At 34.5% G+C, this 25,356-nt stretch overlaps 2 protein-coding genes across 2 annotated transcripts; one reads left to right on the plus strand and one right to left on the minus strand.

The window, feature by feature from the left end:
• Positions 1–1,589: 1,589 nt before the first annotated feature.
• LOC138312571 (flavin-containing monooxygenase 5-like) lies at positions 1,590–10,597 on the minus strand. Its single transcript, XM_069253385.1, has 7 exons — positions 10,449–10,597; positions 8,768–8,910; positions 7,965–8,179; positions 7,088–7,387; positions 5,951–6,505; positions 5,478–5,643; positions 1,590–3,758 (listed from the first exon to the last, which is right to left on the minus strand). The coding sequence occupies exons 2-7, from the start codon at positions 8,874–8,876 to the stop codon at positions 3,511–3,513; spliced, it is 1,593 nt and encodes a 530-aa protein (XP_069109486.1). The 5' UTR covers positions 8,877–8,910; positions 10,449–10,597; the 3' UTR covers positions 1,590–3,510.
• A 7,697-nt stretch (positions 10,598–18,294) lies between these two features.
• On the plus strand, positions 18,295–25,101 carry LOC138312572 (histone-lysine N-methyltransferase SMYD3-like; the record flags this gene model as incomplete). Its single annotated transcript, XM_069253386.1, has 7 exons — positions 18,295–18,505; positions 21,177–21,240; positions 21,561–21,671; positions 22,152–22,218; positions 22,482–22,609; positions 22,840–22,907; positions 24,993–25,101. Coding segments are annotated over exons 1-7 (645 nt in total), but the record flags the coding sequence as incomplete, so codon positions are not given.
• Positions 25,102–25,356: the final 255 nt, after the last annotated feature.

The raw sequence follows: 25,356 nt of genomic DNA on the forward strand, positions 1-25,356 counted from the left end.
TGTTATGTACAGTTTGAAAACTGCAGAAGCAGTTACGGTCCATGATATCACAGCAGTATACCATCTAGTGTACAGTTACCAAATTCTGCAAAAATAATGTTTTAGTTAAGTTATGGTTGTGTCTATTATAACTTGTAATTGAAATTCGGCCAATTCATGTAAACTTCTATTTCCTCTATCTAAACTTAAAACCTGTTAAAAATCAAGACTATATATCTTACCAGAGTCCAATTTCAAAAAACTTACTTAAGTCATAAATATTTCAATTAGTTACATAAGGAGAAAAACTTACTCAAGTCTGCACTTTTGTTACGAGATATTGGGGCCAGTGTACTGCAACCCAATTTAAGTGTCCATTTATATCTAATGTGTTGTAGAAATTTGATCTGAAGGTCATGTTCCCTGTTCGTGTTCTCCACATGATAAACGTTGCAGCTTTTTTAATTCATTCTTAAATGTTGTTTGGGTTAAAAAGGGTGTCGGCAAATATATATTTGACCTTTTAAACCATCCCCCTTCCAAGGTCACACCATCTTATATCTTGATTCAATTCTGAAAATAGACTGAAAGCAAATACCTTCAATGATATAGGGGTTAACTGGTTGCATAATCATTTAATGATCAGAACACCATTCACATCTTAATAGGTGAGAAATCATACAAATGTTTATACTTTCTTGTTCATTTCGCAAATATATAAACACAAACTATTTATATATATATAAATTACATAACCATAAAAGGTCAAGCGGAAGACAATGTGTTATACAGATTTAGTAACAGCGGATTGATATGTTCTAATCAAAACAAATAGAAGATATGTCCTCTCGACCTTCACCTTGGAAAACCAGTGTTAAAGTGCAGGATACATAAAACATCGCGGTTCTATATAGGACACTCCAGATATACACGTGTGATTAGCTAACTAGGTCACAATGGGACATTTATATTATTACATCACTTTAAAGTGAAGCATTACGATAGTAAAAATGATCGATAGTTCCATTAGCATGTTGCGTTTGCGAGGACTCATTCCTTCAGAAACCCTTAGAAGACCCATATATACTTAATGTACATATTCCATAAAAATTTAAACATTAGATTTTCATCCCCAGGTCCGACGTCATAATGCATGAAAAGTCAATGTGCTTTCACAACTGGTTTTTTTTTATTATTTATTTACTCAGGTGCTTGTACCCTAAACATGTACTATGCAAATGTTTATTACACTGGACTGGTCGGTCTATATGTCATATAAAGAAATGAGACAAACATTATTTGTTATACTTTTCCTATCTGACTTCCGTCTTCATAACATCTCCTTCGACACGGCCTCACCTTTAGCCTTCGGTTGAGCGCTCGCCCCTGCGAGGAATTAAGGCTCTAGGTTATATGCCCTGGCCGAGTCACACCAGTCTATAAATATAAATAGCGTTTCTAAATCTGGCACACCGATTTCTCAAAATAAATGTATGTGTTCATACTACTTTTGCTTCGAGTTACAAATTCGTTTAAGTATTAACAAAATGTTCATAACTTATTCAAACCGCTACAAATAAAGTAACAAATATAATACAAGAAAACGAATATTAAGCGCAATATTGTAGGGAATTATCTTTAATCATTAAGTTTACAAAACATTATGACAGTTCAAAGAATATGTAGATATTTTCCTTCTACGCCGTTTTATCTTCTAATGACAGGTCTATTTACTATAATGACAGGTAAATGTATTTAAAAATCTATATTTCGTCTGTAATACCACAGTGTCAAATACATTGGTAAAGTAAGGTATATGGTTATTGTAATCTGCGATAAACAAACATATATAAAAACAATAGCGTTTTACTATTTAGGAATTTGTTCTATTGAATACGGAAAGGATAACGTATAGAATATTTCATATCTGACAAAGCAGTAAATGTCATAACAACTACTAAGTTATTCACAGAGGTGAAAAGTTATGCTTGATCTATCCCTGCTCTAATGTAAACATCCAATATTATAAACAATAGCAATTATATACATAATCACAATTATTATTTTTTTTCACTGTAATTAAAACAATGCATCACAAGATCAATTCAATAAAATGATAATTGATTTGGTAGCACCATTACAAAGAGGATTTAATGGAAGAATCCATTGTCTTAAAATGCATACATCATACCAATAGTCACATTCGTTCTTCAGAAAATTGTTTTTAGATTAATCACTGCTAGGTAACAGCAGATACATGTATCGTTTCAAAGTATAAGCAGCATTATTTTAGAAATTAATTCTAAATTATTTATTCTCAGAAATCACTGTTCATTTAAAAATAAATGAGTTATGAGTCAGACAGCACAAATATAGTGTAAACGAAACATATTTCGCGCTTTAATAACTACTTTTACGACGATTTAAGTCATGATGAAGACTTCTACCCTTTACAGGCAAAGATAAGCTGGTTAACAGTTGTTTTGTATTGGAATAGATTGTTGTTTATGATATTCTACAAACTGATATTCCGTGTATCTCTGGTTAATTTCAATCCACCAATTATGCAAACATCATAAATAAAGTCGTGACTTGAAGTACTAAATAACAATGGTATGCATCCTTTAACACATGTCATTCTGTTACATCAGAAGATTGGTATTTGTACATTTCGGCAAGAGTTGCTTCAAAATAACATTTCTCATTATTATCATCCATTATATCATTAACATTGTGTAAATGAACTACATGTTAAATATGTTTTATAATAGATCGACTGATTGTCATAATACCACGAATGAAAACAATAGCCCCCGCTCTATTATTATGATACAAGTCCTCAGTAAACCGGGGTATACAAACACAATAGGTTAATAATTGATATCCCTGAATACATTTTATACATTTCCTTAACATGAGAAAATTCATTTACTGAGAAAAAAATCCATTTAGAGACATTTATCGTACCTGGAGTTAGAGAAATTTCTGATTTTAAAAGGTCAGCTATCGTAATGTTCCCCTTAAGATAATATGAAGTTAAGACCTTTGCTTACTCGAAGTAATACTGATGAAATTGGGCCCGGTGGAGTAATGCTAATAATAAATATACCGGAAATAGAAACGTATAGATTACTAAGGATAAAGCAGATTTCCACATTCTGTTCATTAGCATACTTGGAAAATTTATATTTCAAATAATACAATCATTCACTTAATTAGCAAAATTAATGTAAAGTTAAAACAATAAAAACATATATTTTGATAAACATAAAGTAACAGTCTATTTCTAACAATTAAAAAATTAAATGACAACAAGTAAATATCCATCCAACAACAGACCCGTACTTAATCTAAACATAATTTAGATCAAAATACTGATACAACAATAGTCAAATGAACACATCTATATAATATTTTCAACAACTATTATTTATCCAATGTCGTTTATGTCTATGTATGTTACCGTCACACTCATCAACCGGCACACATTATCATTATCTAGTTAAAGACTATTTCAAGCCCTTCTGAAACTTAGAAGAACAGTTTATACATAACAGCAAGCAGTACGACTAGAAAGAACAGCAATAATCCTCGAGACTTTTTCGGCTCAAATCCTAACGGTCTCGTCTTCAGGCAGCTCATGGTACGGTCAAACTGCGTGAAGATCGCGTTTCTAGCACCGCTCCATTTCCCCGGTCCCTCCAGTCTGAACTGGTAAGGGGTACACGGTCCGAACATACACTTCATCGCAAGCTGTGGATCATGCCGAAGCAACAGCTCTGTAAGTGGATGATAAGTTTAGAACAAAAATTGTTTATTGTTCAAGATTATTTTAAAACATTATTTATGCCGATCATTAAATAGAAAACAAATCCACAAAGACTGGATAGGATAAATGGATAAAAATAGATTTTACTCCAAAGAAAGGACACGGAGAATAAAACCCTGGTGTTTACTGTTAGAGTAAGTGTTCTTTGTGAAAACACCTAACATACGATTGCTAGGTTGGATTCAGGGTCAATGAGTTAATGAGTTCGAGAATGACACAACGGAGTCGCAAATTAAAACAACGTTCTAAACAATGAATCTGATTTAATATTTTTCATAGAAACAGATTCCAAAAATTAAGACCGTGGAACTCCAAAACACTTTCAAAATTCCTTATGGACCATTATGCATGGCTGGATGCTGAATGTGGTTTTGGAGCATTAAAAACTGTCGAATGTGGCAATGACATTTCAAACATCCAAAATCTGATACCATTATTGAGATTATAGTTTGGTATTCGATACACGGTTGAACGGAATGACAAAGACAGGTGAAAACAAACAACAATATAAGGGGGGTGTAAAATATGTCAACCATTAATAAATAGGCAGTGGATACATAATATATCATTCTAGTTTAATATTTTAAGAGGGCTAAATGTGGAAAACCCATGTCATATGTCTTATTTGATGTTTGTATTTGTTGTCACGTAAAAAAACGAGAGGCCCAAGGGCCTTAACGGACATCTGACTACCTTGGCAATAATCACATAGGAATTTAATTAGATGTAGTGTCATGGTAGCCATCTTCGATTTGGGATCAACCAGAGATGTAACACCACTTTGTCGGGACCATGTCAGGATCATTTCATGCAAGGCTCAGCCAAATAGTACCGGTAAAACTTGAGAAGAAGTTCAAAATGTGTTTTCAAAATTGCGGCTGTGGCGACCATCTTGGATTTCGGATCGACACGAAAAATAACAACACTTTTTCGGGACCATGTCAGGATCATTTCATACAAGTTTCAGCCAAATAGTAACGGTAAAACTTCAGAAGAAGTTCAAAATGTGTTTTCAAGATGGCGGCTGTGGCGACCATCTTGGATTTCGGATTCACACGAAAAATAACAGCACTTTGTCAGTACCATGTCAGGATTATTTCATGCAAGTTTCAGCCAAATCGAATTGGTAGAACTTGAGAAGTTAAAAATGTGTTTTCGAGATGACGCTGTGGCGGCCATCTTGGATTTCGAATCGACCCAAAAAATAACAACACTTTGTCGGAACCATGTCAGGATCATTTCATGTAAGTTTCAGCTAAATCGCACAAGTAGAATTTGAGAAGAAGTTCAAAATCTGAAAAGTTAACGCTTGGCAGACGGCGCACGGAGCACAACGGACGGCGTATGGCAGACGACGACGGACGAAACATGACGACTAAAGGTCATCCTAACCCTTCGGGTCAGATGACCTAAAAAAACTTCTGTAACAATATATAATGAAAATTAATATGATGTTTTTTTGTATCTTAAAGAATAACTTTGATTCAGAAAAGCGAATCAAATAGTGGAATATTTGCAATTATATACACTGTAGACAATTATTTAATGATATTTTATTGTAAGTGATGGTATGTATCAATAAGATGTATATTTACTAAGGTCTGGTTTACAGCCATTTTATTTATGGTATTTTATCGTAAGTGATGGTATCAATAAAGTGTATACTTACTAAGGTCTGGTTTACAGCTATTCAATGTGGCGAGCTCGTCCATAAAAGGAATCCAGTCTACTTGTATGGTGTGGCGTTTAGATTTCACATATCTCCGTCTCATCATCTCTTCCTTCCCTCGAATGTCGGCCCACATCTCATCCCTAGATGGTAACACCACATCGCCCTACACAATATATTTATATTTAAACACTCATTCCTGGACAGTAACATATTTAAATATATTACAATCAAAGGTGTAAGATTCTTCTACAAATTTTCCATTTGCCTTTTATATAAAGATCAAGAAACTATTGGTTTTATCTGATTAAATTTGCCATCCACTGGAAAGCTGCACATATAAAAGAATGTTCATTGTTCAGTCACTTCTATCCTGCTAAAGTACAGAATACCAGAAAATAACTTAATCAGTACGTCTCCATCAGTTATTTTACCAGTAATTGCATGATCGAATTCTGTTGGTTTTACATTACCTTGAACACCCTGGTTGCAAGTCGACATTGAAGTTCGGATATTGGCATCAATGCACCAATTGGCTGTACACAACCGACGATGGCAATGGTGGACTTTTTAAGGTTTGGTGGAAACATGTATTTGAATAGTTCTATGCGGTTGTCCTGAACATCAATGACGGACTTATCAATGAAAGGAAACCCGAACACATAGCCAGTGGCAAGAATCACAGCGTCGATATTATCTTCTTTTGTTCCATCTGTGAATTCCACGCCATTCTCCGTGAAATATTTGATATCTGTTTTGATTCTGACCGAGCCACTGGCAATACGATTAGGCAGTTCGTCGTTGACCATGGGATGCTGGCTAAAGAAGGAATGCTCTGGCTGTAATGAATAGGCTGCATGATCGAATCTTTTGTTCACCTGAGAACGTGCCATCGATTCCAGGATAGACATCGGGATGATTTTCAACATAGACGTCATCAACCTGGAGGAAAATGCCATGTCAACAGGTAAACCGTTTGGACCTATACGGTTCAGTACCCAACTACCCCGTCTTGTGCTGAGGAAAACCTGCAAATACATGCACAATGAATATACTTATTTAGTCAAGTATATAACTAGAGGGTGCAGCAACATCCCATTTTCATGGCATATGAATATTAATGAAAAAAGAAAATATGCTCACACCAAATATCCTCACACGCATACATAACATGCAGATTACATTGGAAAATATTGACAAATCCTGTCTTCAAATATATTTGGTATCTAGCCGAACATATGTTTAGGATCGACTAAATATGCACTTTGACAGCATTCTTCCAATCCATTTATTTTAGGAGTTACAACTAACAAACCAAATTATTCTTTATATTATACATTACACTATGATTGTAGTTATCCTTATTGCTAATACGAATTTTCATACATAGATCATACTTCATAACGGTAAAGGCGAAAGATGTATCCATAAAGCATGGATTAGTAGAGCGTATAAGGCTTATATAACTAATTATATTTATAGGATATATTTACCAATATCAATTAATCTAATGAATGAATGAAAGCTGCATCACTATATGTTACCTTTGCGTGATCTAATTAAAAATTAAATTCTATTTTTATCTTTATTCTTTAATTAGAAAAGCTTACCTGAGAAGTCACGTGACTAAGTTCCACGGCTGCGTCACCTCCAGAATTCCCAATCCCTATGATGACAACCCTTTGATCCAGGTAATCATGAGGCGTCTTATAGTCGTGCGAGTGCAGAACCTTGCCTTTAAATTTAGAAAGTCCCGGGAAATCCGGTTTGTTCGTACTGGCATGGTGGCCTGTGCACACCAACACAGCGTCAAAAGTCTTGGTGACTTCGTTTTTTGTCTTTTTGTCGCGAGTTGTAATGATCCATTGTCCATTACTGTCGAAATCCTCGGCTTGTTTTATAGACATTACCTTCAGAAAAAGAGTTTCGTGTTGAGTTAAAATCCGCAGCCCACCGTATCATGTAGGTAAGCGTCTCCATGCCCAACTTTAAGCATTCTGTTTTTGTCCCTAAACTATTATATTTCAAATTCGACTTTGAATCAATCAATGAAAACAATGGAAAACGATGCGAACTTTTGACCCACTCTATTGCCGTTTTGCTGGCCATTCGGAAAAACAATACATAAATACCTAAAAAATTTTGTAAACTTAGTTTTTTTATCTACAGTAAACATTTGAGTCCATAATGTTATACCAAGTCCGACAAGAAAGGTTACCACATTTGCCTGAAAAAGCTTTGTATTCATATTCTGACAAATAACAAAAATTATTCAAAAGTAAGAAACAAACGTTTTGATTATAATGGCAACTCTTGTTACAATCTCAAATAAGAACCTGATGGCAACAAGGGAACGATCAGGCAAGATCAGAACTAAAACAGAATCCCCATCCAACTCCTGATCAACAGTGTCTTTGATTTCTCTTTCATTAATAGACCTTCATCACAAATATCATGATAATGAGAACCAGCTCAAACAGAATTTACCTCGGTGTGTAACTGAATGTACTTGGCCAGTTTGAAGTTGTCCGCGTACATTTGGAAGTACCGCTTGACATACTTGTTGTGCATATACATAGGAAATTCCTCTGGGATTGGGAAGTCACTATAACACATCATCTCTTTACTGGTGTTAATGACTGTCGACTTCATCACACACGCCTGGTCATCTCTTATATCATCCGTGTAGTTCCACAGCCCGCCTACAAATATACAAATTAATTATTATACCTTTACATTCACCAAAATGATGGAGTGTGATTTGAATATGAATTTGTTTAATTATTCAATGACTTGCTGTCCTTATTGCATGATCTTTTCTCTTATTGTTAACAAACTTTTTTCTTCCTAACGTCTCCCTTGACAATGCCTCTTTTTTGGCCATCAGTTGAGCGCTCGCCCATGAAAGGTAGGCTCTGGGTTCTGTCCTCTGGCAAACACATGCCATAATCTATAAAAGTGGTAGTGTCTGCTCCTGCTTAGCGTTCAGCAGTAAGGAGGTTGAACGACTCGTTTGCCCGTTGTCAGACAGTATAATGTGACATGGTAGATCGGGTTGCTTGGGGTTTTTTTTTTTTTTTTGCAGCATGCTTCAGTGATATAGCACTATGAAAAGGGCAATTGTTCCACATTACAAGAAGACACAACACGAATATGCTGAACTCCCAAAACACGCACCTCGCACTTCATACCCGCAATACACCATGTCCTTACATGACCCTGGCTGTTAAATATAATAAAGCAAACCAAACCAAACAAACAAATAAACCCATGTAATACAATGTGCTTACCTATGTCACTGGTTCTTTCGAAGCACGTGGGTACCAGCCCTTCGTCCAAACAACACTTGGTGGCAGTGAGACCACTGGCCCCTGCCCCTATAACAGCCACTTCCTTCATTGTCACAGTCTACTAAGGTAAAATGGTTCCAGATCTGAAAAAGGCTTGGTTAAAGTTAGGCAGTCTTCTGAAGTCAAACTATTACTTATCTGAAAAAAAAAAGAATCTAGTTAAATTTAGGCAGTCTTCTAAAGTTAGGCAGTCTTCTGAGGTTAAACTGTTACTGGTCTGAAAAGGGCCTAGTTAAAGTTAGGTACAAATACCTTCTGATGATACGTGGATGAAGATTTTGATTTTTATCAATTATAGTTATTGCGATGTCCTTGCTTCAAAATTGTTTCAAATAGCAAAACTGGTATCGTTTCATATAACAAAAACAATTAATGACTTTTTGTAAGTGAATACGAGGATTGTTTGAAAGGTTCGGCCTCCAGTAATATCACCTTTCTCAGGTTTAACAATCCCCTCGTATTCTCCTACAAAAAGTCAATATTTGTATGTTGAATACTGAAAAAATGTCACCAAGAGAATTCCGACTTTTGTTTTTCATTTGTCAATAATCATTTTGTTTTCTTTGTTTTCATACTTTATTGTAAATCAGACTGTCTGATTGACCCTTTATGTTTCTTCGTACCTCTACGAAGAAAAAAACATCCAAGAATGACGCGAAAACTCAACGTTATCGTGACATTACAATAGAAACATCGACTTTGCGTATGGTGTTGGAAAATCCCCTTGGAAATCGGTGGAATTTGTACGTTTAAACATACTCTCTTTTGTCAAGTAGTCTGAAAAAATAGTTATAAGCATTAATTGATATCACTTTTATTTACATCGGATCTAATACATGTATTGTGCGAAAACGTGACGTCACAATATAAATGACATTGACATTTAGGACTAGGCCTATCACCCGTAAAGGTAAATATGTCATTATCTCAACATCGTAATCAGTGATCTTAACATTCTCCACTCATCATTGAACTGTGATGATTCATAATAAAAGTTTTCAAATATTATTTCTCAAAAAAATCAACAATGCTGTGGTGTTACAGCGATAGTTTAATATAACATAATCTGAGGAATACACAAAGACGATCGGAAGGCTTTAAATGTCAAAGTCTTGATAAAATCTTTAACTAATTACATTTACATTTTGTCAATTGTAGGCATTCAAATGCAGATCTGTGACAATAATTTCTGAAATCACAGGAAAGGTTATGGTTTTTCAATACCAGTAAACATAACAGTGAATTAGCAGCCTGGTTATTTTCCATCAAATACAGCCTTCGATTGATTTGACCCAGAAGCATACAATGTAGATCTGATATCAATGATGTGTACGTGTACGTAACATACAAATGTACATGTAGTTCGCGCAGGTCAGTATTTAGGATGCTGATAATTAACTTAACAAATTAATGTAATATTAGAAAGACATGTTAATTGAAAAGGTCGTAGGTGGTCTAAACGACTAAAGTACAACTGTACACAGTACAGGCCTTCCACACATGTATTTATTTAGGTCACAATGCACTGATACATGTGGATAGGCCTATGTTTATTAAAGTGTATGTGTATGTCGACGTCCATGCAGACCAGTAGTCAACGAATGGACCTAATCGTATTTACCTGCTTGCTGAAACTGATTCACGTGAAATATAGCACCTGTCGTTTGTTTCAACCGTTGTTACAGCATGGTTAACTCGTAGTCCGTGTACTTCAGCATGTAGTCGTGTACATATGTTTACATTACATGTATGAGGCGTCAAAGGGGGATAACTACACCACCGCATAAAACGTAAACATGAGTGTAGTTCTGGTGTACTCGGTTAAAGGGGCATAACCGTGACACAAAACATACACAGAAAGGCCTTATAACGATATTTTTTTTTATTTCATGTAAACGGTGAAATCTTTTCTGACATTGTAGTGAATTCGTTTAAAAAATCTTCTTGAGTATACTACTTTCCGAACCTGCTTTCACATTATTAGAAAAGTGCATTTAATTAGCTAAAGCACATTGTAAAAACTTCTTATCGATGATATAGAGCAAGTTTTGATGGAGATAAACTTTAGACGTTCACTTTTAATGCCAATATACATTTCACAAAAAAGCCTCATTTGTTTCAAGTAACGTATAGTTATAGTTCTTTTCCAGCCAAAAATGGTCTTTTTGAAAAGAAGCGTAATAAAGATAGTTGGGGCAGAAATTTTCGATATGATTTGAATTTCTAAATGAAAACCTCTCCGCAGCACCATTTACACTATCTAGGAAGAGTATTTGATTCTTACACATCTGTGAGTAGAGAAGAAGATTTTTGAAATTTTAGTCAATTCTATCCCTTTTGTATGATGTACTCTATCTCAGCCCTTATGAATCAACTAATATGATAAAACTTGAGAGAAAATCGACATTCTTCATGCAACTCTGTCAAGACGGTATATTTTTTTATCAAACAATATATCGATTTTACATTAATCACATAATCATGAAATATATTAATACAGTTATCTTTCATGCACATCTTTCACTCTCTCATTATTTCATTCATCAGTATAATTACATTGTTTAGGTTTTTTGATAGAGAGGGAGGAGGGAGGAGGGAGGGAAAAATAAAATAAAGAACAAAGCATTGGGCAGGAAAGAAGGGATAATGGGATGAAATAGAAAGAAGAGATTGTGAAGAATAAGAATTAAATGTAGATACATTGTATATTCTTATATGAAAAATAATGAAAACCCAATGAAAACATGAGTAAAGAAAAAAGAAAAAAAGAAGAAGAGAGAAAGAATGAGGAAAAGAAAAAAAGGAGCAAGAAGTTAGCTAGATATTTCATTTTTGATAGTGACAATTGAATTCAAAATTACTGCTCAACATCTTTTTTATTAGTGAAGCACCAGAAACAATATGCCACCTCTTCGGAGATTGCGTATTGCTAATGGAGATCTATCGGACTTGGATAAGTTAGCTAACGATCGGTAATTTAAAATTTATACAACAGTTGTGCCTGTTCATAAAACAGTCCCTTGAACTGAGGAGAGTGGACCACCTTATATTCGTTCATGCTGTTGCTTCTGTTCTGTTGTTTATATTGCTGTTGAAGTACTACGTGTATGTAATATTGTAAAATACCAATAAAGAATTGAATTGAAACTTTCACGTCAGTAGTGACAAATGAATGACCATTATCGTTATAATTGAATACCTATCTTTTTGCAGAACAGAAATAAATTTACACAGTATATGGATGCCGAAGGAAGTTTATGGTGTTTTTGAATGAAACATTCGAGTTTCGATACCGCTATACTAATTTTCGTCCGGAAACGGACAAACAAAATACAGAAATAAAATTGCTGGAAAAAATTTTTCATTTTATTTTGTATTAAAACCTTTACTTATAATTTGAAAGATGCCATTACGGAAAATAGTCCATTTTAATACAGTATCACACAGAGCAAATATTTGTCTCAGAAAAAGCTGATGTGTTTTCTGCTGAATTAGACTCTTTTTGGAAGTTTGAAGTAAGGCCAACATATAGCTTGAAAACTGGTTTGTTATATTTTATATAATAAAAAAATAAAATCATTAATATATGTAATTGTGTTATCTTGTATGCTCCAATAATGTAATAAATATAGAAAATTAACATGGATAAATGAATAACATAAAACGTTGAAAAGTGCTACGGATTCGCCTATTCTTAAAGTGAACAGTCGGGCAAGGATGACTAAAGTCGGTAAAAATGGTGTGAATGTATCCAGTATAATTTCTTATGGAATAGAAAAATAAACTTTCTCGTCAAAGTCTGTCTACGTAAGTAGAAATTAATTTAAAGTATACGAATGCTAAAATGTCCTCCCGGCTGACTAAGTCCGTGGTTACATTTCCACGCAGCCTCGCTTTCAATGCTTTCAACTTTTCTTTATTTCAATGGTCAGAACTTGGAAACGTAGGCAGAACTTGACCGTTGTATTAATATGTGAGAACTTTTGGAAGGCCAATGAACGCATTTAGACTGGTTTTCTTTGCCCGACTATTCACTTTAACATTTTCAGGCGAAAAGTTAAGGGGCATTAGACAGCAAATCCGTGATATTTTGTAAAATAATGTTGTGAGGTATACTTTTTATTGGTTTTTCTTACTGCAAATAAGTCAATCTTCATTGAAATTATAAAAAAAAAATCGATTTTTCTTGAGATCAATTAAGAAAAAAATGCAATTTTTCACAAAAATTGGGTCCGGATTTAATTTTTAATAATGATATTTCGTTTAATTGTGAAAAACCCAGCTTATTTGATATATTTATGAATTCTATATCACCTACCGAAGGTATGAACATGTTACGTGCATATTCTGTATATGTTAAGGGATGTTACACAGAGGAAATATTATTTATTTAAAAATCCTTAAAATCCGGAATCTTATGTCATTAGTACATATCTTAAAGCAACCCTGGAAGAAAAATTAACCCGTTGACAGATGATTTTTATGTGGTTTTTGTGATCAGGTTATACCTAAAAACAAAATATCAAAAAATAAACGAAATCCTTGAGAGGAAACCAGAAGGGACGGTCTACTTTAAATATTCCCTTTATTTCTTAAGAGCAAACCAAAGACAATTTGAAAGAAGAATCAGGGGAAATATTGTAAGATGATCAAAGTATAGTGTACGTACCTTTATATCTCTGATATATTTATAATAGCCGACTCAAGAAGCTATGATTTCATTACAATTATTGATAATAGATCAATGTTTAAGTAATTTCTATCACTTTGTCCTCCTACTATTGAAATTTAATTATATTATTATCTAAATTATTTTCTAAAATATTTTGAAATGAACTGAATCACACAATGTAACACTTTGTCATGCTATGGGACATTTTGATATATATATATCTACAAATATTTGATATTTCTATAAATAAAATTGTTTAAAAAATAATTTTGAAATGAAATGAATCATACAATAACTCAACTTTATTCTAGTTATTATTTTTAATAGAATGATATAATCTAATCTTATGCGTGATAAAAAAGGAAAAAAATAGTACAAATATAAATAAGTATAAATGAATTTTGATTAGGATTATAAAATATTTTTAGGCAACAACAGTCATGTCCGTGCACTGGAGATTATCAACCTTGGTAAGGATTTAGATACTGCCAGAGCGGCTGCTGTCAGCAAAAACAAAAATGCTGTTATTGCTGCCCTTCGGAATGTATTCTTTGCTGCTGTCAACGACTTACCCAACTCCACAGCAGTGAAGTTAAATGGACTTTGCATTGAACAGGTAGGTATTTCATTGAAATAGGAAATGGTTTTTTTTAATGCAAATTGAAATAAAATTTAAAAAAATATCATTAAATATATATAGTAAGATCTAAGATTCTTTAATTCTACATGCATGTTTATCAAAATAATTATAATCAGGCCTAGGTATAAAAATTTGAAACATTGCTTTCAATGTCCTGATCTAAAGATAACCATGGATTGTGTAGACTGCAATATAACATACATGTACATTTAAGTGATTATGATAATCATAATTATGTAACTGATTAGATTCATTATTTGAATTTCACAGGGCGTTGAGCAGTTACGAGATTTGCACCGGAACAACCATGCATCTTACACTCACAACCAGTCTGTAGAGAAGTTTCAGCCTTCCCTTGCTAAGGTCTTAGAGGATAGGTTAGTTGATAGGATTAGGAAGTCAGAGTTGTTCAGTATTATGATAGATGAATCTACAGATATCTCTGTGCATCAGAATCTTTTGGTATATATACGCATATTGGAGGAGAATAGTGGTAGGTGGATCCCAAAGTCATACTTTCTTGCAGTTAGGCAAATGTCTCAGGCTAATGCTGATGCAATCACTAGTGAGGTTCTTCAGGTGCTTAGGGAGAAAGGCTTAGATACTAGTAAGTTTGTTGGTATGGCTACAGATGGTGCTGCAGTAATTGTTGGTTGTAGGTCAGGTGTTGTCACTAGACTTAAGGAAGTGTGTCCAGGCCTACTTTCAGTTCACTGTAATGCTCACAGGTTGGCTCTTGGTTGTTGGTCATAGTAGGTTTAAACAGGTGTTTCATACTAGGTGGCTCAGTTTTGAGGGAAGTGTCCATGCTTTAGTTAGGAATTACTCTGCTATGCTGTCAGTGTTCCTTGAGGAAAATTCTGCCAAGTCTCTCAGTCTCCATAAGCCAGTTTCTAACTTCAAGTTTCTGTACTGTGCCCACTTCTTGTCTGATGTTCTGAAACATCTCTCTGTCCTTAGTAAGTGTTTTCAGAAGTCTGGGTTGAGTTTTCTGAGGTTGAACCACTCTTAACATCCACCATTTCTGTCTTAGAGGATCTTCGTGATTCAAAGTCTGGCCCAGTTTTGAAGGAGTTTCTCGCAGCTGTTTCCTAGTGAGCCTGTTCTAGGTGATGATGACACTTGCCAGTTTGAGTTCAAGGGACATACAATTAGGGATAGTGTAGGTCAGAGGAATGGGGCTGTCTCTGCTTGTGACCAGTTTGTCACTCACACTGTTAGTAGTTTGAGGGAGAGGTTTAGCGATAGGGCTGATTCTAGGGTCATGACTGCTATTTCTCAGGTTTTGAGTCCAGTTGCAGAGAAGAAAGTTGACTGTGAGGTTTTAAGTACTGTGGTTGAGTATTTTGGAAAGTGTGTTTTAGGAGATGCAAGTTGTTTAGAACAGGAGTTGATAGGATTTGAGGCTTACGTCAATGCACAGGTAGTTAGAGGCAGTCAGGGAGTCAAGTTAGTTTTTGATGTGGCACAGCTAAGCATTAGGTGCAATGACATTTTCCCAGTTGTAGCAGCTATGTGTAGGAGATTTCTGGTACTTCCGGTATCAACCGTCGACTGCGAGAGAGGATTCTCTAGACAGAACCTGATCAAGTCTTGCCTGAGGAACAGACTTAGTGCCAGATCACTGGACCACCTTCTCCGTCTCAGCATTGATGGAAAGGAAGGAGAAATGGACTACAATGCAGCATTCAGGCACTGGGCCACAGTAAAAGCTAGGAGGATTCTCAGTGAGTGACTGTGATAATTGAATTGGTGAAAATAGTGCTGTTGAACTATGTGATGATTGATAATGCAAAAGGAAAATAGGTGTGCTGTACATTGAAGGACTCTAGTGCATAAAATCTGTGGTTATTATTTTATCAATGAACTAAGTATTTCATGATGTACTGTTGAACAAAAGCATTATTTATAGTGATACTGATTAAAAACAGTTTCTTACTCAAGTATCTATCTATGAACTTTGAAGTGCATTGAGTGTTTTTTATAATCTTATAGGATCTGCATTTAAAATTCATTAATAACAACTGAACATGAACTACAATGCTAGGTAAATTTCTTTTAAAGGATGTTGATGTTTTTTAACTTATTGTTGTTGTTGTTGTTGAAACATATGTCAAATTTATAAAATAAAATGGAACTATATTCGGTGTTGATTTATATATATATATATATATACATGTATACACAATGTAATGTTGTAAATTCAGCATCTCATCGACGGATTATATGTTTCGTCCGATCATCCAAGAAACCTGAAAAGTGTTAAAAAATATTGGCTCCAAAATAAATAATTTGGCGAATAAATATTTATGTTGGCGAAAATTTTGGCGCCAGAATTCCAAATGCTGGTGTGAACCCTGTCAATATATAGCACTGACGGAAAAAATCCTTGTTAGATTACACATACATAATTCACAGTATGTACAATGTAATTTACCTAGAGGCTTACTGAATAAGTACAAATGTATCAATGCTTAGCTACAATGTATAAAATAAATAGATTCTATACCTTTCCCAGGCTTTTTATTTATTTTTTCTTTCTTTGAAATGAAAATGTAAAACGATATTAAAGTGAATAGTCGGGCGAGGAAACCAGTCTAAATGCGTTCATTGGCCTTCCAAATGTTCTCACATATTAATACGACGGCCAAGTTCTGCTTACAAATGTACGTTTCCCACTTCTGACCATTAAAGTTGTATGATCTATCACTTTCGCACTTTTTGTCGTAATGAAAACAGTTTAAGTGTTACACATATTTTTCGCCGACTGTCTGAGTTTAAAACTTTCTAATTTTAACACTTTTTATAAAGTTACAGCACTGGAAGTATTTTTAATTATAAATGTAAAAAATCTTTTTAACGTGTACACGTGGAAAATTAGTCCGTTAAACCTGCCTATATTATTAGGCTTTTTTTTATTTTTTTGCCTAATATAGGAAAAAAAAAAAAAAAAGCCTAATAATATAGGCAGGTTTAGCGGACTAGTGGAAAATAGGCTCGAAAGATGCCGAATCATTCCGACTCTTCCGAACGTCGTCGCGACAATCTCGAAGTAACACGAGAGTTGTAAAACCAAGAGAAAATGTCAACAATTTTTCATAAACAAAATATGTGGTCGACCTCAGCAAACTGGATTTACAAAGAAATTAATTCTCGCTCATTACAATATTTGATACACACAAAATTGTTTCAAATACTCGCTCTGTGGACATGTATACATGTACCAGCATGATTTGCTCATTTTAGCCAGAAGGAAAACGTAAACAAACACATGTGCGCTTACGCTAGTTACCTGAATCACCACGTGCAGGTCGTGAGGACGTCAGTCACGTGATACTATTCGGAACTCCGACAAAATCCGAAGGTACTGAACATGGCGGTAATTGAAGGCGCTTTATATTCAAAACCAGGAATATATGATCGCTAGATTTCGGCTCTCTTACAGGCTGACATATGGTTTTGGGGAGCTTAATCATTAAGTTACATGTCCATGTTCAAATATCAAATATTAAAGCGACATATCGTTCCAATGAAAATTACCAGAAATACAACTTTAAAGTAAAGGAAAGTTGAAAGCATTGAAAGCGAGGCTGCGTGTAAATGTAACCACGGACATAGTCAGCCGAGAGGACGTTTTAGGATTCCTATACTTTAAATTAATTTCTTCGTACGCAGACAGATTTTGGCGAGAGATTTTATTTTTCTATTTGATAAGAAATTATACTGGATACATTCACACCATTTTTACCGACTTTAGCCATCCTTGCCCGACTGTTCACTTTAAAAATTCTGCAGAGTTGTCAAAGTTATTCGATTTGCGTTACGTGTACATGTATCATCATCTTCTGGACAATTTAATTCAAATAAATCAGTCGAATCACCACCCACTGCACCAGACGATAACTTATTGAACAGCGACATGAATCTTCACTGTTACTATCGATAGAATTTTTCTTATTTTCTTGTTAAGTTTAAGAAAATTTTATTTCTATTTTTGGCGGAAAGTTAGATCTAGCGGGCCTTTAAAATCATAAATAATTTTACAAACGATACACGGCCCTAATTTACGAACAAGTTTGTGCACCAGTATAAAATCATAAACCAAAACCGAAACTAGTTTATTTAAATATTGTACGTTTGTATTAAAAAGACTAGAGGATTTCCGAATGAACCCTTTCAACTTCCGTCTACTTTCGTTATAGCTGCGTTCATCACGCGTGTTTGTATTAACTATATAATAACTGACCACTAGAGTGACTACAGAAGAAATGAAGAGAAAGGGCGACATACTGTTACAGTCAGAACCATTTGTACACGTATTGTCACATAAACAGAGAGGCAGAAGGTGTGATTCATGCTTCAAAAGGTAGGTGCATTCAATGGCCCCGACAACATCCATGGCAGAATATTGAAAGAACTCAAAGACATCACAGCTCCAATCCTTACAAAAATATTTACATGCTCACTCACCACAGGAACACTTCCCCACTACTGGAAACACGCAAATGTCAATCCCATTTACAAAAAAGGCGACAAATACAATCCCGCAAACTACAGACCAATATCACTCACATGCATCACATGCAAATTAATGGAACATATAATCACCAGCGCCACCATGTCACATCTGGAAAACAACAACATACTTTACGACAAACAACACAGCTTTAGACCTTCCAGATCGTGCGAAACCCAACTGGCCACGTTCATACACGACCTCACACAAAACCACAACAACAACACGCAGACAGACATCATAATCATGGACTTTGCAAAAGCCTTTGACAAAGTACCACACAAACGCCTTCAGTACAAACTCAAATACTACGGCATCACAGGTAACACACATGCATGGATAACAGATTTTCTTTCACATCGCACCCAGACAGTAATACTCGAGGGCAAACACTCACACAAAATACCAGTAACATCCGGAGTCCCTCAAGGAACCTGTCTGGGCCCCATACTTTTCTTAATATATATATATCAACGACCTACATGAATACATGAAACACAGCACCCTTAGACTTTTCGCAGACGATAGTATCATTTACAAGACCATACATAAACAAGAAGACACACAGAAACTACAACACGACCTTGACAATGCAGGACAATGGGAACACGACTGGCTAATGCAATTTCACCCCGACAAGTGCAACGTCATCTCCACTACCACCAAACGCAACAAAATCCACCACAACTACACTCTCCATAACCACTCACTTGAACACGTCAAACACAGTAAATACTTAGGCCTCACACTGCAAAACAACCTCCAATGGGACAAACACATAAACAACATCACCGCAAATGCAAACAGAACACTAGGTTTCCTAAAACGAAACCTCACAATCAATTCACCACACATTAAAGAACACGCATATAAAGCACTTGTTAGACCCAAACTAGAGTACTGCTCCTCTATCTGGGACCCACACAATACTGGCCAAATACAACAAATAGAAAAAACTCAACGCAGAGCAGCAAGATATGTACAAAACAGGTATCATAACACTTCTTCAGTCTCAGACATGTTATACACACTCCAATGGCCAACACTACAAACACGCCGTCTACAATCACGACTCATCCTCCTATACAAAATCACACACCATCTCGTTGCCATCAACCCAGAACAATACCTAACACCTGTAGACACCCGCACTAGACACACACATCCCTATGCATACAGACACATCGCCGCCACAAAGGATACATTTAAGTACTCCTTTTTCCCACACACCATCACATACTGGAATCTCCTCCCTGTGGCAACAGTACAAAACACTACACTGGAGGGCTTCAAGGCAAACATAAACCACGTAGCCCTTGAAGCCCCCACTCACAAATAAACACCTCATTTTTTATCATGATTTTAACCTATCTACTTTTATCTATTCCAGCACAAAACAAAAAAAAAAAAAAAAAAAAAAAAAAAAGCACTGTATATAACCCCTTCCCCCACGCCACTGAGCCAATCACTCACCTAAAATCGCCACTATTGACGGCTGGTGACTCACCAAAGAAGAATGTACATGTATATGCACAGGCGTCTGCGTCTGGTTTTGGAAAAAATAAAGTTCATATAGTAGGGTTAGGATATTTTATTTTTCCAACACCAGACGCAGACGCCTGTGGTATATGTACTTGAATGTATATGTACATGTACATTGTATATATGTGTCATGTGCATACATACATTTGTATGTCTTATACAGTGAAATATGTAGTGAAACAGGGTTTGGTCGAGTTGTCTCAATTATCGGAATGCCGCTGGTATTCGGGATACCTCGGGTATCTGTGTGCGTCCGATAGGTAGTTGACAAATCTCGCCAGTCTTGAATCCAGCACCAGCCAGTAAACACGTGAATTACGTATATATTTAGTATTGACATTGACTATGACTTGTATTGACTGTAGATGATATGTATGTTTATGCCTGTACTCGCCAAGAGCCACAGTTCCTGGTGAGTATACTTTTATTATCAGTGACCGTGTAGTTTCATGTGTGGCATTGCACGAAGTTTTACAACAAATAGTACAGTATACAGCTAAGTTGTAATCACATACATACATGTCCATTGTACGTAAAGTGGTTATTCCGTACCAAATAGTTTAAATAATCAGTTGGCTATAATTACCTTTGACCACAGCCTATGTAGGCTATAGTTCATGTAACTCAGAATAAAAGATTTGAAAGTTCGGCCAATACACTTGTCCTTAAAAATGGTGGTAGCACCTGTGCCTTAGACTTAAAAGAATCCTCAATAACCTCCAGAATGCACATTTCAAAAACAATCTCGACTAACCAAGGGCAACAACTCTTCCTGTCATACATGCATCTTTACATATGATGTTACATACATGTAAATATATGTTACGTGTGTAAGATGAAATAGTATTTTTGTACTTAATACTTTAAAAGATAAGACATGCAGTACCTTAATGTTCAATAGATATATTTTAATGATACATACAAGTTACAATTAATGTGAACACTCCAGTAAAGGTAATCAGTTACCATTTGTTTCCAGTGGTGAGAATCTCAAGAGATGTACCATGTGTAAGGTAGTGCGCTATTGCAATGCCATGTGCCAGGTAGGTAAAACTATTGATGAATCAATTATTTCTGAGTTAAGTTTAAGTTTATTTTAAAAAACTACAAATGACATGTACATATAAGTGATTATAATGTTTGAATATAATGTATTGATGGTACATGTTCGTAACTAAAATTGAAAAAGTGAATAATAATATAGAGGGGATGGGAAGCAGCGATATTAACACACAAAACCTCATGCTACACAAGCTGATGGCATTATACGATGATGTTTGTACAATTTTCTGTATAGATTGTCCGATATGATAAACCAGCTAAACAAAAGCACCTTAACCACCTTTCTTTTAACTGATTACAGAAAGAGGATTGGACTTCCCACAAGGGGGAATGTCCTTGTCTGAAGAGAGTTTTTCCTGATGTTCCTCTGGACAGTGTATGGTTGATGTTAAAACTCGTCCTCAAACAAAAGGTAGGACAAACCAACTGAGTTTGATAAGTTAAAGAGTTAACATGTTATTCTATTACTGTGGAATCCTCTTAATGTCATATTTCATTTGTCTTACAAAATATGATATTAAGAGGAATGTAACATTAACACTTGGAAGCATTTATTGGTCATTTTAGTGCTTCAAAACAGGTGATGGTACCATGATATGTCATCAAAAGTTGTTTGAAATTAATAACATAGATATTTGCTGTTAATTTTATGAATAATTCTCTCTCTTTCCATTAGTTTACAGAAGATAGTATTTGCTGTAGACAAAATATATAACTGTTAAAACCACATACATATTCAATGTAATTGCTTTACCTGTGTTTTAAACTGTGTTTTGAAAGTAGGTTGGTAAAAGTGATATTAAGCTTTTGTAGTGTAAAAGAATACAAAAAATATGGTAGGTGTGTCAAGAAAATGTGATTTTGATTGGATCTGTTTGTTTTTTTTCATTAGGCAGGTGACAATGGACAATCTATCAAAAATGATATTGGGTGGAGAAATTTCTCTGATTTCAAATCCCGTGAGTAAATCTTACTGCATTTAAATAATATATAATGTTCTAAAAGGTATCATTCCATGATTCAGTTTCACTTATCATTTGATCTGAGCTGTGTATCTCTTAAATATTTCCTCTATGTGGATGTATGTGTAAGGGAAGTAACTCTTATATACCGTATCTATGTTTGTCTACATATTACCTGTACAAGGTCAGTAACGTTTACTTCAAAAATGACTTTTACTTGTAGTTTTTTAATAAGTTTCCATTTACGTTTTACCTTGCAGATTCTGAAGAAATCAAATGTGACCAAAACAGGACAGAACAACTATCTAAGATTGTTTTCACGTTGAGGAAACTGCTCGGAGACTCCAGCCTTCCTCCCGGAGACAAGTTAATGGAAACGTTTGGGAAGGTAAGTGCCTGGTGTTGAATATTGTTTTTATCAGTTGTTATTGTTACTGTCCATCCATACTGTCAGTTAGTGGTATAAACACATGATAACAAAGAATAGTATTACAAAACTTTGTTAAAATTATTTTTATATTAATCGAGCTGTTTTATATAATGCTACTATAATATTAGTCTCTAATCAAATTAATGATGACTTTAAAGTGTACCTTCTCGTTAACTAATGATTTACAGATGGTGATAAACAGCTTTACTGTTTGTGATGGGGAATTGCAGCCTATAGGAGTGGCTATTTACCTCAGGTAGGTAGTCTGCTGTTTGATACAGCAAATCAAAGATATATTCAGAATATGGCTTACATGTATTTCCACAAAAAAAATCCCATGAATTTGTACAGATTCACCATTCATGACATCATACAGTTAAAGTATGAAGTAGAGGGATATAGCAAGTTTTTGGTTTCCCGAGACTTGTCTATTTCCTGAGGTTCCGCCTGGGGTAATAGGCAAGTTCAAGGGAAACCAGAAATTTGCTTTATCACTCAACCCCATGCTTTAGCTGTTTTAATATAACGATGGATACATACAAAGCAATGATTATACATTGTACTTAAAATTAATTTCTCTCAAATATAATCAAATATCAGTCTGTTAGAAGATAGTAAGTTACATCGACCCAAGTGAAAACATCTGGTTTGTCAGCGTTCATCAAGCCTCATACTGACTATAAGCAAAAAAGTTTTTCTTCACATGTGTGAAGTTATTCCCATCTTATTTATCAAGTATATACTGTTATTATCTTCTACAAGTATTGCTTTGTCATTATATTTGCCTTTTGTAAAATTAATGATAATAAGTTAAAAACTATTTAGTGTTCAAATTATCATTCTTCAGAGAGAACATTTAGTGTGGGTGACTGAAAAATGCCATTGTTATTTTATGTTTTCACATGCAATATAAATCACTGTTTACATTAAAAATTGTTGAGCAACGTGGGTTTCTATTTTTTTATTTTTTTTTATTTTAGTTAAAATCTTATGACATATAATTATGTTTTTTTTCATATTTTGGAGTTGTGTTAATGAAATGACATATACATGTACATGTACATGTATGTTGCATGTATCAACAACAAGGTACCAAAAAACAATAAAACATCATCAATTCATATCAGGACTCTTTATTAAATTTAAAAACAATATTTGATACAATTTGATGGTTGAAATACAAAGCAAAATTGAATAAAATTTAATAACTTTTAATTTACTTTAAAAAAGAAACCAAAAACACACACCAATCATACCACAGTGTAACCAGCCCTTGCTTAATCTGAATCCTTTTATATTCCACCTTGAATACAGGACATTGCCCTTTGTAATATAGAGTAATTAAAACCTGTGTAATACAGAAATCTTTCTATACCGGCTGGATATGCTGGTCAGGAAGACATTTTGTTTGAACAAGTTACACCGTACAAAGGTTCCCATCAATTTGATGTAAAATATAAATTAAGCACCACTGCATGAATAAATGAAGACTTGACAGTACCGTAAATTGATTACTAGCATAAAATATGTAGATTATGTAGAAAATAATTGGATATGCATGTTTTTAAAAAGCTATATATATGCTTAAAACAAATTTGAATGCTGCCTGCTGTACCCAGAAACATATTACATATGTACTTATAATGTCACCATAACAATCAATGATCTATTAAGTTACTTACCGTTGCACAATATGGTAAAAACACATTCTTTTTACTAAGCTAATGTATATTTTATAAGAAGAAATAAATAAAAACAAATTTAAATGTTCTCAATGAGTTCAATCTTGAGTCAGACATCCTTGCAAAGGGAGTTATATATGGTAAATATTCTAAAAAGTTAAACAAACTTTTGAAAGTTCATGTTAATATTTCAATAGCCCTTTTTAAGCTCATCTAGTCAAAACCCCAAAATCCAGGTGGGAAAAAGAACATAAATATTTTGTAATTAGGGTCAGAAAATATCCTGTTTTGAAATGTTCACTAATTGTCACTGAATATGGATTGTCCTGGTAGGCCATAGAAAGTGCCATGCCAATTTCTTAGGTTATAATATACCATGAAAAATTGGTACAGGCCCTATATAGGACTCATTGTCTATAATATTTTGTTCAAAATTTACTCTATATAATTGAAAAAATTTATAACAAAAATATACAATGTTTTTTGTGAACGTATTCAGAAATTGGTCGTATAGGCTATAGCAAATCTTTGTTTATCAATTAAGTTCAAATATTGAATTAGTCAAAATTAACATCTGAACAAACTTCATATATTGAGTGAGAGGATATTAAAAGGATTGACAAGCATCTTTTATATTTTAATGTTTGACTCATTTCCAGTCCCTCATTGCTTGATCACAGTTGTGAGCCTAATGCTGTAGTTACGTTCCAAGGCACCAAACTGACAGTTAGGGCCATTAAGGATATACCAGACCCATCGCCAGCTAATGTGAGTTATAGAACAACAGTACCTTTTTACGGTAAAACTTGGTTTTACCAGTATTGGGATCGCAATTCCGGAACTAGCTTTTTACCCCCCGGCTGGTGTAGTGAAGAATAAACTGAATAACCACACATTTGTGGTATATGTAGTTGTAATTTGCACCCAGATACAATATAAACTAGTTTAGAATCATTCTGTAAACTTATTCAGTAGCATCAATATCATTTTAAGTGGATTGCGAAGAAAATAAGAAAATATAGT

The sequence above is a fragment of the Argopecten irradians genome, unplaced genomic scaffold (assembly GCF_041381155.1).
Source record: "Argopecten irradians isolate NY unplaced genomic scaffold, Ai_NY scaffold_0375, whole genome shotgun sequence".
Lineage (NCBI taxonomy): Eukaryota > Metazoa > Mollusca > Bivalvia > Pectinida > Pectinidae > Argopecten > Argopecten irradians.